Raw genomic sequence first — 20,194 nt, 5'->3', positions numbered from 1 at the left:
GCAGTGGGACAGAGAGTAGGGAACTATTTTGAACAGACCACCAGTCAATCACAGGGATAACAATCTGCATATTCTCAACATTCACAACTCATTGTTTCTATACATTTGTTTTTCTAATATCATGCACTCTTTGCACATTTGCTGAGACGTTTTTTATCAGCAGGCTGTACTGTATAATAGATATATGTACACACTCTGCTGTTACTACCAGGGAGTTTGCTGCATTTGTCTTGTCTAGGCTGCAGAGCAGTTATTCGGCCTTGTGGGGCTGCTCTTTGGAGCCTCAATGCTGAGATGATTCCTAAAAATGCAAATATAAGGTGGAGTTTTTGTGCTAAACATCATTACCTGTTTTAGTTTATGTATCCCAAAGGGCTGCAAGGTTAGCATTGAAAGATGAGCACACTGTAGTAATAGCTACATTCAAAAATAATGCATCATTTCCTTAGTGTCCCTCTCTTCCTCACCTCTTTTTCTTTTCTCTCCTCATCCCTTTTCTCCCCCTTGCTCTAAGCATTGTCAGCACTTACTGTCAACTTCATCTTCTCTCTCTCTTGTTTTCAGTGAGGGTTGGGTCTGTGTCAGACTCTGTTCAGCGACCCAGCCGTCTCCGGACCAACTCTGAGGATCATGGCTCCTTGAAGACCAAGGAGCAATCTCCAAACCCAGACAAGGACAAGGGAGCGCGCAAGAAGTCCTCAGACTCTGGGGAGGAGGCAGACAAAGACTTTATTTTAATATGAGTAAGACACATTCACAGCAAAAAACCTGTTAACAAGCCTCACATGTTTTCCTTTAGAAAAGCAACTAAGGGGGAATATAATCAATATATTTATATTAGAGGTTGTATCTGCAGGTTCTGTCTGACCGCAAAAATACAAATCATGTTTGGTTTGCAGGAAGACCTGCTTGTAGTATCAGGCAATACACAGTTTCAAATTAAAGTTTGGTTATCTATGATAAAACTAACACTTTGGGGAAAATCCTCAGTAAACCTTTCAGTCACATCATGTCACCTAGTAAACCAAACTGTGCTAAGTCTCCTAAGAGCTTCCTTCTCACAAACAGCCTTTCCTCCTTTTTCCATTCCTACTCTCTGCTGTCAGGTGAAAATCTCAAGTCTCTAGAAGAATAACCTTTTCAGGATTTGAGGAAATGGTTCCTGGGGGTGATCGAGCATATTCATCCAATGAAAAAAAAGATGCTTTCAGGAACCAGCAGACTTTTATTGCAAAAGATAGAGAGAGAGAGAGAGAGAGAGAGAGAGAGAGAGAGAGAGAGAGAGAGAGAGAGAGAGAGAGAGAGAGAGAGAGAGAGAGAGAGAGAGAGAGAGACTGTGAAACTATGAGTGTACATTGAAAAAAATCTCTTTCTTTGACTAATAATCTAACATCTTCTTGCTATTTGTCGCAGTAGCTCGTCTCCCAGGGACCAAACACATGTAACAATAATACCAGGATCACTGTACTGTACTTGAACTCAACCATACGACCAGACCAGGACCCAGTGGCATTTTTTTCCCTTCAATATATTTGTATAGATTTTTCTATATGCTATTTTCAGTATGCGCAGTATCCGGACTTCAGAGGTGACTGAATCCATTATGCAATTCATCTTGTTTTTTTTCAGGAAAATACAGGTTCAGCTGAGAATCTCAGCCCACCATAAATCACAAAATACACATTCGATGTAGCTTGCCTCACAGCAAAACTACAACTGACTCTGAGAGGAGACGAACTGGACTGAAGGATAGCTATAGACTATAATATCATACATCCCAACTGTTTGTCTCTGTGTGGGAGAGTTGGAGTGACCATATGAAGTGTTGCTTTGAGAGGACTGTGGTACACTTTAACTTCACTGATAACTAATCAATACGGCTTCAGCACTGTTAACTAACACTGTTCTCTGTGTTTAGACACTGTGGGAAAAAAAACATTTATCTTATGATACCTTTAAACTGCAGACGTGTTTTTTCTGCAGGTTATGGGGGAAAGGAATATATGTCTGTCATTAAAGTGCAATACAGAGGGCGTTCATGAACATGTCTGTAAACAGCTTAATTTCTAGACTAAATGAGACTATTAAGCATTACTAACAGTGTTTATCTCTGAATTGCTCGTAAAGACAGATGGATTCCTCACTTCTGATAACACACTTACATTTATTAATATTCCCCTGGTGTGCTGAATGTCCAATGAAAGCAAAGATCTTACTCAAAAAGAGGGATGTCACAGCTAATCTAATTTGGAAGCCACTGACATTTGCTTTCCATTTTAGTAGCTATTTACATCCAGATTTTGACATTAACCTCTCCAGTCTGATCTTTGTGTGAAAGTGGGACACTGAGGGAACTCCAGCCCTTCAAACACTTCAGACTTGACCTTCAGGGCTTTCAAATTCAGCTCACTTTCACTTCACTCTGTGCAAAGACAATGTTGTTGTTGTTTTAATTCAACCTATAAGGAGGTGGTATTTGTTAAAAAATAATTGAGAATGCAGTGCCTGAAGTGAAAGTGCACTGAGGCTATTCTGTATGTAGCATTTTCAGGACCTGAATGCTACACAACAACAACAACAAAAACATCATCATCATACTGTAGGTCTCAGGCCTCTTATCTTTGTCATTAAAGAGTAAGAAATGCCCTTTTCACACTGCTACACTGTCAACAAACAGATTCTCAAGATAACCTTGTGTTCAAAATCTTTTATCTTAGCATTAATTGACAAAGGTAAGGTTTGTACCTTTGGCGTTTGATTGTTTTCTTTGATTTAGAATCATACCGTTTTTACTAATATTAGATATACAGGTTGGGACAGATATTTAGCCTTTGCATTCGATTATGCTGCATTCACGTCATATTGGAGTTGCCATAATTACCAGTTAACATACAAATACCATCAACAAAAACGTCTTCTTTTAAATGTGCAGGATGCCGCTTGGTGGCCATCTGTTGGTAGCATCAAAAATCACACTGCAGAAAAATACTGAAAATGATCTCACAGAAGCCAAACTGTTACTAAATCAATAAAATTACTAAAAGATTATGGATATATTTTACACAATAAAGTTACACATATCTTTAAATTTTCTTAAATTTTCCTTAAAAAGCAAACAAATGTGAATGCCTCGCATCAGTCCATCATTTAGAGAAAATAAACCCAAATTGAATGGATATAATGATATTGTCATTACACATTATTTTTTAACCCAATATCCAATCAACTTTGCAATCATACAAACTGATGACAGAAATGCTGGCATGTCATAAACATGGGAATCCGTCCCGTTTCTGCCATCATCCTATATTACGTGAACGCAGCAATATATCCCAAAAACACCTGTATGTGAGGTGATCCAACTAACGTTTCATTATATCAACATTAACCACTGTGGCATTACTTTTACTTTGGACTATCTAGCTGTTGTGTGCCAAACTGTGCTCCAACATTAATATTAAATGTGCACCAGATCGTGTCTAGAATATAACCCGCAAATTGCAAAAAACTTAGCCAAAACTTCACAAACTTATCCTAACTTTAACCATTCGATGGTCAATGTCTAACCTTAACCACTTTGTGAGAGTATCGCAATTTTGTGTGTTACCTTCTAGCCACGACCGTTTACCTTTATGCGCAGTGTGAAAGGGGCACAACTTGTATTTTGTTGTAATGTACTAGAGTCTAATTCAAGTCAGGGCCAAAGGTCTTACTGGTGCACCTTTTCCTATGGTGTCTATCGATGTCTTTTTGTAGGATTATGATAAGATTTTGTGTCACTAATCATGGCTCGGAAATAACACTGTTCCTGTTGTATATAGTTAATCTGTCTCTGATGTCAACAAACTGCTTCGATTTACAGTCTCAGTCCCAAAACATCACTTTTTGTTTCAAAGGTGTTCCAGGACACTGAAAAAAATACCACTACTTACTTTGCAATACTTTTAAAGCAAACACACGTAGCTGTGTGCTGTATTCTGTTGACATTTTTTTTTTTTTTTTTTACATTTTCCTGATGCAAGGAAATCATATGGACATCCTCTTCTCTCTGTTTTTGCTTTCTGTTTGGGATTTCAGAAGCAGCTGGCTGTGTTTCTGTCAAGTTGTGTGTTCAATCCTGAGAAATCCTCTTCATTTCTGTTGGTGCACGGAGTGGAGAAAGTGAAAATAACCAGTAGCATCGAGTCTAGACTCCCGAGTCTATGTGTGTGTGTGTGACTGCATGATGTGGCTGTGAGTTGTACTGTATGTATATATGTGCTTTCATACATGTAGGAGTGTGCGTGTGTATATATGTATGTGTAATTATACGCACATGTAATATACACACTGTGATACATTCACACGCCTATGTGAACACAGCAAATCCTATATTGTTTTGGTACTAAGTACACTACTATACTAGGGGTTTGTTTGTAACTTATTTGGAATAAAAAACAGTGGCCGGTGATGTCTTGATCTTTTGTTGTTCTTCCTCTCACATGTACATTGTGTTCATAAATGTAGAAATTAACTCTTTGTATGTATTAATTTGTTACTACATGTAATCTTACTTTCATCATGATTCAAGAAAAAAGAAATGATGCAAAAATAAAATGCATACAAATTACATGTTTGCACATTATCATGTCTTGATATGTTATTTGTTCCATTTTTTGTCATGGATCAATATGTTTCAGTATGTTAAGTCATTCTGCTGGTGCAAATATTAATATTGATTAAAATAATTTTTCAGGCTTTGAAATCTCTGCATTGTCTTTTTTTGAGGATCTGCTTTGCAGTGTAACAATACAACCACCAGATGGCAAATATAATGCTACAGTATCTCTTTCTCTCTCTCTCTCTCTCTCTCTCACACACCCACAGAGAAGGAGGTGTGGTTTTTACTTAGTCAGAAAGAGCATATGTCAACCAAGCAGGCAACTGAACAGTGCAACACAGTTTGTCACCGCAGTCCGCGTTGTTTTTACGGGTTAAAGTTTGACAGCTAACTGTGTCTTTCTTTATTAAAATGGACAGTGCTTTTGATAAACTGGATGCAGCTGGTTTCCTGGAAATCTGGCAACACTTTGATGCAGATGGTGAGGACAATTAATGACATGTTTATATTTTTTTTTTCTCCATCTACCTTGAACAGTACAGTGAAATGTATCTTCTGAAGTTACTAGATTTTGGAGAGAAGAATACTGTCCTTATTTGTGATGACACATTTTTTAATCCTGGTTGTAGGAAGTCATTTAAGTTCTTGTTTTAAATATTCCTGTCATTGCAAAATTGAAAATGTTGATGGTTTCTGACAGCATCTTATGTAAACCTTAAGTATCCTGGGAAAAAAGTACAATTTCACATATGTGTCAAGTCTGAAAGAGGTTTGATAGAAAAGGGAAACTGCAAAGCAGCAAGGAGCAGCAAGACTTTACACTATCACTACAATAATTTAGTAGTGATAGAGTTACTTAATGATTTCTCACTGAGTGAGAATTTAAATTCAGACATAATTCATTGGATCTACAACCTAAGGACTTGTACGTCATGTTTTTATTTGACAGATAATGGCTACATTGAGGACAAAGAGCTTGATGAATTTTTCCGTCACATGATGAAGAGGCTGGCTCCAAAGGTAAGACAACTTTATTTGGACTAAATCATCCATAATTTGTGACAGCAGGTTAATACAGTCAGTTCATGTCAAGGGGCGGCTGAACAGCCACAAAGACACAGACGGCAACATCATCTTCATCTGCAAATGCATGATACTACTACACTGTGTCAAACTACACTCACCAGCCACTTTATTAGCTACACTTGTTCAACTGCTCCTTAGCTCAAATATATATCTAATCAGCCAATCACGTGGCAGCAACTCAGTGCATTTAGTCATGTAGACATGGTCACGATGATGTTCACACCAAGCATCAGAATGGGGAAGAAAGTGAAGTTGAACGTGACATGGTGGTTGGTGTCAGACGGGGTGGTTAGTATTTCAGAAACTGCTGATCTACTGGGATTTTCATGCACAACCATCTCAAGAGTTTACAGTAAATGGTCCGAGAAAGAGGAAATATCCAGTGAGCGGCAGTTCTCTGGGTCCAAAATGCCTTGTTGATGGCAGAGGTCAGAGGAAAATGGCCAGACTGGTTCAAGCTGATGGAAAAGGCAATAGTAGCTCAAATAACTGCTTGATGCTATGCTGCAGAACGAACGCATGCACGCCATGTATAACAATATTCATCATTACTGTTTTCAAAATAAGATGGATCTTGTTAATTAAGGCATACAGATGCTATATTTTTAAGTGTATCTTATGTTATTTATTTTACTGCACAATTTCTACAAGTACAATCTATTTATATCAAAATTTGCCATTAAATTCAATGTTCTGAATACAATTGTAATTCATTTTCTCATGTTAACTATTTAATACAAGACACCATTTGTCAACATAAATCTTTAATCAGCTTCTAGGAAATACGTTTGACTTTGTCTTTTGCAGCACTTGTGATCTCTGCTGTGTGGGCTGCTGACCCTCTATGCGGTAATCTGGATGGGTGGGGTGGCTGTAACGATGTAAGACACAACGCAATTAAAAAGCTCTGCTTACTGTCAGAGGAAAAGTTCCTGACCAGTTATAATGGAAAAATCGAATGGGCGTACAACTATCAGTATATGTTCCACTGTGTGTTTGCGAGTGTGATTGGACGCCCTCGGACACTAATGGGGTTGTACTAAAACAAACAGACCACCGACCACATGTCACTTTGTCTCTCTGATGTTTGCTTCCCATCATAAATGCCCCCAGGACATGTACTGGTGTGTGTTTCTCATTCTATTATATTCTATTCAGCCATTGGTTGACAATAACCACATGGTGTCTTTGTGTATTTTTATTTCCTCTAGTATAGTGCAAAATATCCAGTAATTAAGCAGATTATTCCTACATGAATTAACACATTTTCAATGAATTGCTCACAATGAATTTGCATGTGATACACTGTAAGTTTGATATAGCAGTAAAAACCTGACACCATAGTGTCAATAGTGTGCTTTAAAAAACTTGTGCTTAGCAACAGGAGATTACTATCCGGCGCCAAACAAGAGTGTTTGATATGAAGCTGATGCTGAAGATGGATAATGAGCAAGGATGTGGCACCTGCTAGTCTGCAGACTGTGTGCTCTGCACTGCATGAAACGATGATTCAGACTCCAACGCCATAGATCCACAGGTTTCTATAGTTACAATACAGTGATGCAAAAAGTGAGACAGATTAGCTGCTAAATATGTCTTAAAATAACTTCAACGGTTGAATATATTCTCGCCTTCAATTGCTTCAAGCTTTTTTGTCAGAGCTCTGGGTGAGAAAGAACTTGGTCTAAACAGGAAAAGGAAATGTGTTTTTTAACTCAGAGAAGCATGCAACAAACTTTTCTTTGCAGCTTTTTTTTTATCTCAATTTATACTTAGTTCTAATCTGCTAGAATAAATTCATACTCCATATCCTGAGGTGCATCACGTTCCATGAGTGAGCGTACTTCCTGACTGTTCATTATCTTTAGCACCGTGGGGTTGATTGATGGGAAAGGTTAATTAGGTTTCATATATTTCACTCATGACACAGTGTATTAGAAATATCTTGTATCTTGTCTTGGATGCAAAGTCATGGAGACAAACATTTGTGGTGTAAAGCACCATACATCTTTGTTCTGCATATTATAAAGACCGCTAGATCAAGGACAAGTAGAGTGAGCTACATAAACGCTTTACAAACCACACAAGCCTCGGGTTGAGATAGCGAACCTTGAGAGAAAAAAAATGGTAGATCAAAAGGAGTATCCATGGTGACATTGCTTAAAATAAGTGTGACTCAGTCAGTCCTTCAATATCATTCTTGTCTAAGATTTTCAAATATATGATTTAAAATGAATCAGTGTAAAATATATCAAGTCCTTTTTTCAATATATACCATTGCATTTTGCCCCGTCATATACTGCATCACCATCATATCTGTGTCCAGTTTAATGATGGCTTTTGGACAAGAAAATCAATGTTGTATTTTAAACTACGGTGTCTCTGCAGGAGCAAGTGACTGAAGAAGGTCTCCAGAGGCTGAAGAAAAGGTTTATGTCCGCCTATGATGTCACTGCTGATGGAAAACTACAGATTCAGGAGGTACTATACAATTTCTGTGTCTAAAATCGCTCCCTCATTCACTTGACAGCTATTTCCTTCAGACTTAAGGCAGGGTACTTTATAGTGAATAAAGGTGAAGTATTTATAAAATGATCCTTCATGTTCATGGTTCATATAGAGTGACTGCCATATGAAATTAAGCAGTTTGGCAACATCCAGCATCGTACTACATCAACTCCCTCACAGAACCAATTCTCTCTCTTTCTCTCTGTCATTATCTGCACATTGAAAACCTCACTCGAACTTCCTCTTTATTCTACATCCATCTTCCTCTTCTCCGTCCCCTCCCTCTCAAACTCATCTATTCTACTCACCCCTCCCCTCTTCTTCCGCTGCTTCTCCTCTTCATCTTTTATTTATCTCATGTATTCATAACAATGATGGAGCAGCTCGTACCATATTCAAGAATGGAAACTAATTTCCGGGACCGCCGAAGGTCATGCTACTGTACGAGACAGCCACAGGAGAGCAGCACTCAAACCAAAATGAAATACCTAACAATCTACTGTATATACACACAGTATGCATTATATTACTGCAACACAAATCTAATCTGAATAGGTAAAATAATTCTTCTAAATGGGAAAGAACCTAATGATCCTTTTGGTATGTTGTTTGTAATTAATTAAGGTTGATTCTCAAATGACTTTTTAATTAAATCAAACTCGACTGACATTTAACAGGCTGCGACTGTTTCCCAGAAATTTAAAGCCATGTTTTGATGACATTGCTTTCTCGGTCTCCACTCGGAGTAATCGATGCAGCTCTTGGCACAGCAGCAGTGCTTCATCAGAGCAATGGGGTGCTTTTTCTTTTATTCTGAAAACGAAATTTACACCCATTCGTTAGGCCAATCACCTTAATGCATTTCACCGACAGACCCCAAACGCTTTGACTTTTCCTCATACAGTAAAGCTGAAAATAAAATCAATACATGCCACTGCACTGATTTACAGTGGCAGATGTAAGAACAGTGTGGTCAAACCACTTTGTGGAGACACGCCCTGTCGACGAGGGATGCAACCATCTGACTTTATCTTTCCCGATTTGATACCCGTACTGTCTTTTTCTCCAAATGTAAAATCTGTATACCTACCTCACTGTTTGGAACTCATTGGGACATTTACGTATGTTGTTATGTGACTTAATGAATGTAGCTGACAGCAGAATCATTCTAAATGACATTGACAAAGAAACTGCATACAATATATACTGTTCAGTACTGTATTTAGTGTGGATTGGTCATATCTGGTCAATACCCAATCCACTTACTGAGGTCAGTATTGGAACTGATCCAGTGAATGAGATCAGTATATCCCTAACGCTAACAGTAAGCCTATAGGCTCATGTAGAGTAGATACACTACATGTGTCTCTACTGACTAGTTTTTGACTTCTAAATTATTTGTAATGCTATTTCCTCTTATTCTGTCACCTCTGCTCTACAATTAGCATAAGGAAGGAAGTTAATCAGAAACCGATAGTATCTAGCGTGATTGCATGAAATGCTGTTACTGGCAGGGACTCTGTTTTACTCAGAGACACTTCAGTGAGTGGATGCTCGATGAAATGAGGGTTTCAACCCGACATCCATCGCTTCAATTCCATCCATAGAACTCTATACAGTCTGAACACACTCTGCTGGTGTGTGCCGTCTTCTTACATTATTAAGGCAACACTACAGGAGGTACTGTGTGCTACTTTGTGTAAACTGTATTCTGATTACAAAGTTGCACTTTTTGTATTTGTATATTGCTGAATCCCAAGATTTATTGCAAGCAATTGCCAACTGTTCTTTATGCATCTAATTGCAATTATTTTTGACTAACATTGCAATTGCGATATGATTTGCAATATTAGAGGGAATGATCAATTTCACATCATTATTCTCATTTTCATTGAAAAACATTAAAATAATTACTGTGTGATTTTTGCAGGTATCTACCAAACAAAGATGTTTTCTTAAGTCTGTAGAAAGTTATTCATGCTTGATTTAAAATGGTATTTTGACACACATTTCACCTTTAACAAATATTGTGATTTTAACAAATACTGCGATTTGAAAATTACAGGCAGGCCATATTGCGATTTCTATAAAATTTTGTAAGTAGATAATGAATTAGCCTTATTTCATATTATTGCTTCAACAGACTTGTTGTCTGATGCATTTCTTTCCTGAACAGCTCTAACAGGGCTAGCATCACTGTTGGTGCATTGCGCTTGTTGGACTGAGTGGTTCTACTGTACATCTTTGTGAACCAAATGGCTGCAGTATGATCTTGTATTATAATTAGATTGATGATGGGGGACGGTTTAATCTGCTAATGGAGGGCTGATACTGCTGAAGGAGAACAGTCTAGAGAGGAGCAACATGAACTGGCGGGGAGCCAGGAGGAGCTGGTGTAGCGTTGGTCATCCCAATGACAATAAATCATGTCCTATGTAACCGTGCAGATCGCTTCAGTTTGCAGAGGCTATGAGATGTGGGCAGCTGAGACTTCTGCTGCCACCTAAATACAATAAATGTGGATGGAAATAAAAAGTCTCTTTCTATATACAGTGTCCCATCTTATCAGGATAATACACAAACTTCACTATCAATAGTTTCATTCATAGTTTCATTTAAAAATTACAAGACCAGGTCGGATTTCACTGAACTGTTCTGGAGTTTGTATGTGTGACGGCTGTAAACTTGGTGGCAACGGTTACTCTCTAGACTGTCATTATCCAATCTCTGTTCTCTGCTCTGCCCTGTTTTCCAGTTGGCCAATATGATCCTCCCTGAGGATGAGAACTTCCTGTTAATTTTCCACAGAGAAGCTCCTCTGGACAACAGTGTTGACTTCATGAAGGTAAGGTCACAGACTAAACCAAACACCATTATGGGATGCGACAAGACAACATGACGCGAGCCCCATCAACCGCAAATTTTACCGATTAGGAATATGTCAACTGCAATGTGTCAATGAAAGGTTATAAGACCAGTACAGACTAACATTAAAACCACAAAAACTGCTGAGGTATCCTGATGGGCCAGAGGTCCAAGACATGATACATGAAGTGAGTGAGTGTCGTCACCAGTGAATTATTTTTATAGGACTGCTTATTGTGTACATAGACATAGGCCATATACTGCGTGGTTTGTAAGGGTAGGGGGGAAAAAATCGATATAACATAGAATTGCGATATTTTGCGCAATATTGTATTGATACATGGACGTCAAGTATTGATCTCTTATCATTAAAACTATTAACATCTTAACAATCCGACGGCCGCTATTCTGTCTTTCAGAGGTTGTAGTGGGCTCAGTGTTATAGCTAGAGTGAAGATACTGGAATCATATGAAACTGGAAAAACCTAGGGGATCGACTGGTACCAATCATATCATGCCAGCAAGTCTGGACTAGAACGCTAAATAACGCTCCAAAGTTACGCAAAATTTTGGCGAGAAAAATCCGGCATGGTCTTTTTCTGACCTGAAGATATGTAAATGAAAACTCTCTGAGGCAGAGCACCAGATTGGTACATTTTCAAACTAAAGAGTTGCAACACATGCAAAGTATGAGGAAGTCTTCCAACAACCTCAGAACTATAAATTCTAACCAACTGGTTTGAACATTGAAGTATAATCAAGTAGTGCTGATAATACTCATTGCGGCCCTTTTTAACTTTGATGAATTACAAGCTGGTTTCAACCACCTAGATTATATCTATCTACTTTGCATCTAATTGAGTGTGATACATCAACAGTGAATTATAGTTCTCATTGTGAATGTTGCATTAAAAACACAACAGAATAACACCACTAGCTATGACGACACTTTTTAATGTCATTTTAAGGTAGCTGTATTCCAACTAGTTCACTGTATATTGCATGTAAACATTTGCTGATTTGCCCTTTCCTACCCACTGTAGATATGGAGGAAGTACGATGTTGACTGCAGCGGCTACATATCCGCTCGAGAGCTCAAGGTAAGATTGTCAGCACAAACGCACCACAGAAGACCAATTACACATCTCTTCTCTGTTTGAGGAACAACCTTCAGCGGTGGCATTGGCAGAAAATGACTGTAACCCTCAGCCACTATTTCCTGTTCTGTCATACGCTGAGATGTTGGCCCTCTTCCTCACTACATTATAATGAATGTATCCTTTGTTTGGTAGAATGTGTTAGAGAATTGAGTGTAAGTGGGTATAACTGGATTTGGTTGTTTTGTTGTCTGATTATGTGATGATCTTTTGTTCTTACTAGGCTTTCCTGAAAGATCTGTTCAACAAGCATCAGAAGGAAGTGTCATCTGATAAACTGGAGGAGTACACAGACACAATGGTAGTAATACAATTCCCTCGCACACACACACACACACACAAACTCACACTCCAGAGTAAAAGCCTCTACTTTGTCTAGCTTTAAAACAGTTAGAGGCAGCCTTTGGGTGTTTTTAGTCAGGTGTAATAATGGCGAAATGACTTGCAATCAGTTCATGTCGACAGATACGTTTATGCTAAACCTTTTCCTTTCTTTACTCAGTGTGCAACTGGATTAATTGGTCACTCTACTGTGGCTGAATGTGGGCAGGAGGCTCTGTTGCATCTACTGTATGTAGTGGTTGTGTAGAGCTTGGGGGATTAACAGTCAAATACTGCAATTTTCAGCTGTCCTCAAAAACATTTTGACATGTTTATTTTCACTGAAAAGATTTAAGAGGCTGCAATCAGCTATTCTGCCTAATTAAAATATTGCTCAGAGGGGATTGTGATATTTTCTGGAGATTTTCTGTGCTGCTGCATCCGTCAGAAGACTGTGACACAGAAGGCGGTCTGCCTGAGTTACTTCTGTTGAAACCCAGGGTCTCAGATAGCCTATTGCTATCAATTTGGAAGAGATTGGTTCACGCTCAGTGTCACAGGTGTTCTGAGGAAATAACCAGCAACAGTACAGACAGATCAATTCACAGTCGCTGAACTTCTTTTCATGCTTTCATGCTCAGTCTATCGACTCTTTTTCTTGCAGATGAAAATCTTTGACAAAAATAAGGATGGCTGTTTGGATTTGAACGACTTGGCCAGGTACTTTTCAAGCACACACAATTGTCAGACGGTTGGATAGCCATAAAAGAGAGATTTGATCACATTTTACCAAATGCTAACATCTCAAAAAGTACTGCTTTGGTTAGCCAGTTTGCATTTTGAGAAAAAGTTAATATGTATGAGACTGATGTTAAAATGCTAGATGGGTTATGTTTGAGCTTGCAGTGTAATGGTGTTGGTGTAGGTGGAGAGATCAAGTAGCATGCCCCGGGATAGCTAGCTACCTTAGGATGCATTCACACCATATCCGGCCGTGTGGCGAAAACGCAAGTCCTCCCCTTCACGTTGAATGAGGGTAGTGCGTTTGGGCTGCGGCAGCCACAGGGGGAGCCGAAAAAACGCAATCGACGACACGCTGCGGTGGTCAATTATGATGGAAGAAAAGACGTTAATCATAATGCAGTCAATGGGCCATTAAGTGACTCTCCCATACCGCCGCACAACCCTGCGGCAAATCGTCGCCACGCCTGATCTGGTGTGAATGCAGCCTTACAGAGCTGACATCAACTGAATGGAGATTTCTACACCGCTACTCCGGTATTACAGTAGGAACACATTACTAAACTCTGACTGTTACAGTACTTTGATTACAACAACAACAAAAAACAATTATAAAGAAATGTTGACAATTCCACCACGAGGAACATCTTTCTCTTTGATAACTCGAATCTCATAAAACATGAATTTCTTCCTCAATTAGGATCTTGGCTTTAGAGGAGAATTTCCTGCTCCAGTTCGAAATGGATGTAAGTGTATATTTATGGCAGATGAAAACATTAAATAAGTTATGTTCAGTTATTTTTTATCAAATTTTTCTCCTCCCATATTATATTTAACAACTCCTCTCTTCGTTTCCCAAGGCCTGCAGTAAAGACGAGCGAAAGAGAGACTTTGAGAAGATCTTTAACCATTATGATGTTGTAAGTATAATAAAACACGGGGTTGGACACAGATGATGACTACTATTTCATAATTTCCTATGTGAGAACGTGACATAGCAGGCTTCTGACCAAAAGGTTGCAGGTTTGAATCGTCAGCTAGCCTGTAGGAAATTCTATGACGAGGACAGCGAAAAATCACTCTCAACATCTTCCTTTAGAGTCACCCATGGGCGAAGCAGCCCCCTGTGCCACCAAAGCCGCCCAGTAGCTAAGTGTATTACAGTCTTATCAAAGGACTCATAGCTCAAGGGGAGTAATTCTTCATTCTTGTGATGGCGGCTTTCCAGTCAAGACAGGCTTCAACTCCACTAAACATTTTCCATCTTCAATTAACACACTCAAATGTGCATAATGTGTGGGGGTGTGCAGAAGAGGACCTGGTACAGCAACAATAAATCCAATTAGCTCCCTTACCTCTGTAATGAGACATAATAAAAAATTAAGCACCCATTATGCTGTCAAGTCACTCTGTGATGGTGAGTTAACTCTGCTAGACTCATTCACAGTGCAGCTTCAGATAGGAGTCAATAATTCCAATCAGGAGTTACTGATAAGCTTCCCCTATTCTCTAAAATCATGTTTATGACCTCGTCTGTCTGGTCAGGTAGTGCATGTACTAAATGGCTTGTGTGGAACCTTTTTATTCTGCCTGCACTTAGGTTAATGTTCAGAGAAGCTTTGTGAGAAGTGTCCTGTGGCTACCAGTCACTCATTCACTACATGGCTGAATCTATAAAACACTTCAAGTAACAACACAGCAAGTGGCGTCTTTTTTAAAGTTTTGCTCTTTAAGTTAACAGCAGGCTTTCACATGACATCTCTTGATCCTGGAGAGGGTGAAAATGAGCAGAAAGTCACACATTTCAGCTTTAAAGGGCCTTGGTCTCATGGTAAGAGACTGATGTCTCATTTGGCCCCATTTGAAACTGCTATCAAGCAAAAGTGTTTGCATTACTGCAGTGAGAAGGCGGGTCAGAAGCATTATATTTCAAATACAATTAATGTGAGCAGTTATATGATTAACAGGGTGCTTACTGTAGCTACCCTAATTGCATGCTGGAAATTGTTCCAACCCCACAATAAACCAAAGGAACAAGCACAGAAAAGAACGACTAATGTGACTGAATAATGTGAGTGGGATGTGAATAAGATGAAGTAATCCATACTCCTCCTGTCTTTTCTCTTTTTTCTTCTGTTCTTTCTGTCTCTTTCTTTCCTGTCCAGAGTAAGACGGGAGCGCTGGAGGGTGCTGAGGTGGACGGCTTTGTTAAAGACATGATGGGCCTTGTCAGGGTAAGACACTATGCTGCTGAATTTTGCAAACACGCTTTCTGACATTTGGATATTAGAGTATTGTTTAACAAAAATGTACAACGTTGTAATGTACAGTTATACTGCATATATTATCTACCACATATTACTGATCATATTCCTTCTCCGTTTCATGCACACATAGGGCTTGCTATAAAACCTCAATACTTTTTGGGTAGCTGCCAAAATCATCCACAATAGAAATAAATAACAGACACATTTCGGTTAGGGATGTGACGGTGAGGAAATTTCCACCGGTTAATAAACTTGTGTCAACACCGGTGTTATCAATTACACCAGACATTTTACAAGAAAAGATGACGGTCAATATGTGTAGCGCGCTTACTTTGATCTTTAATGTCGGGTGGCTGTGTGTCTGGCCTCTCCGGTCCACTTTCACTGCGGTTTCCACCCGGCGCTGCTCCACCGCGCACACTGGCTGTGACCGCTCCGTCCTCCTCATGGAGATTGCCTCATTAACGTGATGGTTCCTTTATAACATTGGGTTTAAATCTGAAATATTGCCAAATGGGCACTTTTGCTTTTCGCTTCGACACCAAATCCTCCGCCATCGCCTTGTCTGTCAACTCTCTCTTGTCCCGTGTGTGTGTGAAATATGACACCTGCTACTCTATGCTGAGGCTCCATACTGAGCAGACACTTTCACTTTTAGTTTGTAGCGTCCGTCGTCCGACTGCATATTGATAACATGGCGGTGATACACGAAAATTAACTAAATGGGTTTTATTTCTGTTAAAAAAGCAAAACGACTGTGGGGGCGGTAATGTAATCAGTGTGTGCCCGAACACCGTGTAACACTGACTACCTACTGGGAAATCATAATGGACATTTTCCATTATTTTTTTGATATTTGACATTTTTTGACAAGTAGTTTATTAATCAAGAAGATTGTCAGCAAAATAATCCATCAATAATGAAAATAATTGTAAGTTGCAGCCCTACAACTCCCTATACAGCTACATCAACTCAAAATATTTGTGACTGAAAAACAGAATTATAAATGCTTGAAGACCTGCGGTGCACACAATGTGACGCAAATCAAACTGAATTCATTTATTTAAAATTCTTTACTTTGTTAAAAGTAGATTTTTAAGAGGAAATAGTTTTGAGCCGACAGTGAAACTGTCAATTCAAAGAGATGATATTCTTTGGAAGAGATACTAATTGAGTGCGATGAGCATCGACCTGTCTAAACGCTGGCATATTGATTACTAGCTATAAGTATAATGCCTTTCCACTCCCTTCCTCTCTCTTCTGTCCTCTGCAGCCCAACCTCACGAGTCAGGAGCTGGACAAGCTGCGAGGCGTTCTGCTGCGTCACTGCGATGTCAACAAGGACGGAAAGATCCAGAGAAATGAGCTGGGTCTGTGTCTGGGAGTCAAACCTAAAATTGGTTAAAAGAGCTGTGTTATAATGAGATTATATCATGAAACACTGTTGTATAGTCAACAATGGTAGGATGTTGTGTTTTGATCCAGGTCAGTCTAATTACTAGGTTACTTAACGTCAAAATTCATAAAGAGTTATTTGATGATAGAAACACAATTTGATACTGTGTGGTGAAAAATGAATGAAATGACCGTGGATTTCATGCATGTTGTAGGCCAAAATAAAAGAATGAGACGTGACTGTTTTTTTGGCTAAAATGATGATGATTATATCAAATGAAATGTCTGTGCTGTGAGATCTGTGGTATATTAATTAGATTGTTAGTCGGTAAACATGTTTTTGAAAACACAGAATGTTTTTCATTGTAATATAAAGTTGTCTTCTTTGAGTTTGGTGCTGGAGTTGGTTGGTTGGTTGACTAAGTTTGGCCATTTGCATGTTTCTCTGCCAAAGAAGGCTGCAGTAGAGTAAGTTGTTGTAATTTTAACATAATGAGCAGCAGAGGAAATAAAGCGATGTCGACAAGTGAGGAGCATATTGATTGTTCTGTTCTCTCATTTTTGTTACTGTAATATAAAAGCTCTTATGCTGCAATCCATTGCAAGTCGGAAGTCTGTATTTCCTACTTCCAATCTAAATGAGTCCCAGTGCAGCTGCTCTGGAAAACATAAGACGCCCCCAGCAAACTGATGTTTGTATGTGTTTAAGTATGTATGTATACTTACAGTCAATTTAAACTTACATTAATTAAATTAGTTTTTTTATTTACTTACTGAGTGAATCAACATTTTGATCTGTTGATATAATAGAAATATACATAAAAACAAAAGTTATCATTAGGCTAGTCTCTTTCCTAAGATTTTAATTTTATGTAACATCTTAATTATCATTAAAACATCTTTAAAATAAATAAATGTGTACAAATGTTGACTAGTTGTTACATTATTATAAGGCAGGAATGCTGCAATATTTGTAATAATTATATAAATGATGAAACTAAAAGCTGCGTAGCCTTCATTGACTTTTGAATGCTTTTTCAAAAAGCATTCATTCATTCATTTTCACCACGCTGTACTGTACATGATGTTTGTTTGAATGCAAAGAATGAATTACAATAGTATTGTTCCTTAGATTTCACATGCGTCATGAAATGACTCATTAAATAAGACATTGATGAGTCACCAGCAGTAAGGGAGTATTCTTTGTATGAGGGGCTTACAGTGTAAAATAACATACCGGTAATATAATTAGGGCTGTCAAAAGTCAATAGATGATAACGCGTTAACACCGCTAATTTCTTTAACGCATCAACTTGCGTTTTTGTAGGTTGTAGCAAGATCATTTTTAAAGCTAGAGTGAAGAGGCTGGTATAATTTGAAACCAGAAAACCTAAGGGATCTATTGGAATCCACCAAACATGTCATACTAGCTTGTTGCAAAGGAGGCTAAATAACGCTCCAAACTTACACTAAATTTTGGCGAGGAAAAACTGCCATGACCATTTTCAAAGGGGTCCCTTGACCTCTGACCTCAAGATATGTGAATGAAAATGGGTTCTATGGGTACCCACGAGTCTCCCCTTTACAGACATGCCCACTTTATGATAATCACATGCAGTTTGGGGCAAGTCATAGTCAAGCAGCACACTGACACACTGACAGCTGTTGTTGCCTGTTGGGCTTCAGTTTGCAATTTTTTATGATTTGAGCATGTTCTTTATGCTAAACGCAGTACCTGTGAGGGTTTCTGGACAATATTTGTAATTGTTTTGTGTTGTTAAAAAGAGTATTAAATACTTGACAAATCTCTTTTTAAGGTAAATTTTGAACAGTTAAAAAATGTGTGTTTAATTTGCAATCAATCGTGATTAACTATGGAAAATCATGCGATTAAATATTTTAATTCATTGACAGCCCTAAATATAATATAATATAATATAATATAATATAACTTTGCTGACTGGAAATGACTAAATATGAATCAAAAAACTTAAGTATAACATCTAAAAAATGAAAAATGAAAAAGAAAAAGAAAGCCCCTGGTCATGTAAGCTTGATAATATAGCTGTAGAGATGTATAGGTTAACTGAGGCCTTAACAGTTGAACTGAACAGTTTCATCTCTACCAGTCACACTGAAACTCAGCTCACTGTGACACTCCTCCTTTGGGACGCAACAAGCTGACAGGGCGAGTCCTTGTTTGTTAAGTCAAAGCCTGAGAATCAAAACGTGGCTAAGTAGATGGAAACCCTTTTGGCCACTAAAAGGGAGCTAATGGTGCGGACCTAAAAGCTTTACTGGGCCTCAGATCGCCTGATCGCCCTTCGAATCCCCACAAAGCTGGAGTGTGTGGTTTGATCTTGTCTCTATCTCTGTCTGTGTGTCTGTGTGTGTGTTTGTGTTAATTAAACAGAGAGGCACATCTACAAACAAAAAGAGACTTTAGATAGTGTATTTATGTATAGTAAATAGATACACTTGTGTAAGTGTTTGCATGTGTGTATTGTGCTTTACAGTGAAGGGCTTATGATTGTGTGTATTTGTGTGGGCAGAGCAGCTGCTACACAGCTGCTGCCAAACAAACACTTTCCCATTTAGGCTGAAAGCTTTACTCCGCACCTTATCACATATCACAGGCCTCATTAGCACTGGGAGGTTCACCGTTACTGTGGTGCAGTAGCAGGGAATTTCAATAATATAATATCTCATCATTCTCATCAGCAAAGTAGAGCTGAAGCCAAGTTGAAGAACTCTAATGAAGGCGTGATCAATAATTCTGTGAATTGCAAAATAATACTTATTATCCAAGTGAAAAAGTGGAGGCAAGATGAGAGGAGCTGCTTTCTCTGTTTGTATTCTCTTCTTTTATATTTCCTGTCGAATTAAGCCCCATTTTGGATGAATAGCAGTGCTTCAGATTGAATCTGACTATGTTACTTGAATTTCCGTGTATCAGTTGTAATTTCCTGGTTGTCAGCCTACCAAGATATTCTAGGCCATACACAGGAAGCATGACCTTTGAGTATTTTAAGCCCTCCTGAGCCCTGTTGTTACAAAAAAAACATTTACCCATCCATGTTATTTCCTTTTTAAGTAATGTCCAGTCTACAAAATTGTTTCCATTGGTTCAGTAGTGATGTGGCCCTTATTGAACTGTGGCCTCACAGTCAAACAACCATGAACCAGCATTTCTCCAAGCTCCTAAACAGGTTATCAGGTAAGTAATGATGTAGTTAGTGGTGCATCATTGCTGT

General features: G+C 38.6%; 2 protein-coding genes and 1 long non-coding RNA gene across 11 annotated transcripts in view; 2 read left to right on the top strand and 1 right to left on the bottom strand.

The window, feature by feature from the left end:
- LOC119497025 (F-actin-uncapping protein LRRC16A-like) overlaps positions 1–4,450 on the top strand; it is an 81,197-nt gene extending 76,747 nt beyond the window's left edge. For all 5 annotated transcript variants that reach the window (XM_037784782.1, XM_037784784.1, XM_037784785.1 and 2 more), the window contains one exon: positions 565–4,450. In XM_037784782.1, the coding sequence (XP_037640710.1) occupies positions 565–743 (179 nt within the window). In that variant the 3' untranslated portion in view covers positions 744–4,450. The remainder of the gene's footprint in view (positions 1–564) is intronic.
- Positions 1–20,194, bottom strand: part of LOC119497027 — a 48,471-nt gene that overhangs the window by 18,375 nt on the left and 9,902 nt on the right. For all 5 annotated transcript variants that reach the window (XR_005208858.1, XR_005208857.1, XR_005208856.1 and 2 more), the window contains exons 3-4: positions 19,028–19,033; positions 531–705 (exon numbers count right to left, since the gene is read on the bottom strand). This is a non-coding gene — a long non-coding RNA (uncharacterized LOC119497027). The remainder of the gene's footprint in view (positions 1–530; positions 706–19,027; positions 19,034–20,194) is intronic.
- LOC119497026 (secretagogin-like) lies at positions 4,893–17,865 on the top strand. Its single transcript, XM_037784787.1, has 11 exons — positions 4,893–5,081; positions 5,550–5,620; positions 8,075–8,167; positions 10,950–11,039; positions 12,103–12,159; positions 12,440–12,517; positions 13,202–13,257; positions 13,979–14,024; positions 14,139–14,198; positions 15,444–15,512; positions 16,819–17,865. The coding sequence occupies exons 1-11, from the start codon at positions 5,012–5,014 to the stop codon at positions 16,948–16,950; spliced, it is 822 nt and encodes a 273-aa protein (XP_037640715.1). The 5' UTR covers positions 4,893–5,011; the 3' UTR covers positions 16,951–17,865.

Source organism: Sebastes umbrosus, chromosome 11 (genome assembly GCF_015220745.1).
Source record: "Sebastes umbrosus isolate fSebUmb1 chromosome 11, fSebUmb1.pri, whole genome shotgun sequence".
NCBI lineage: Eukaryota > Metazoa > Chordata > Actinopteri > Perciformes > Sebastidae > Sebastes > Sebastes umbrosus.
This window is presented reverse-complemented; position numbering and strand designations above follow the sequence as displayed.

Bases quoted from the DNA above. Each gene is read 5' to 3' on its own strand.
- LOC119497026 (XM_037784787.1), top strand. From the start codon at position 5,012: ATGGACAGTGCTTTTGATAAACTGGATGCAGCTGGTTTCCTGGAAATC. The intron at 11,040-12,102 runs GTAAGGTCACAG...TACCCACTGTAG, and splicing joins ACAGTGTTGACTTCATGAAG to ATATGGAGGAAGTACGATGT. The intron at 14,025-14,138 runs GTAAGTGTATAT...TCGTTTCCCAAG, and splicing joins TGCTCCAGTTCGAAATGGAT to GCCTGCAGTAAAGACGAGCG.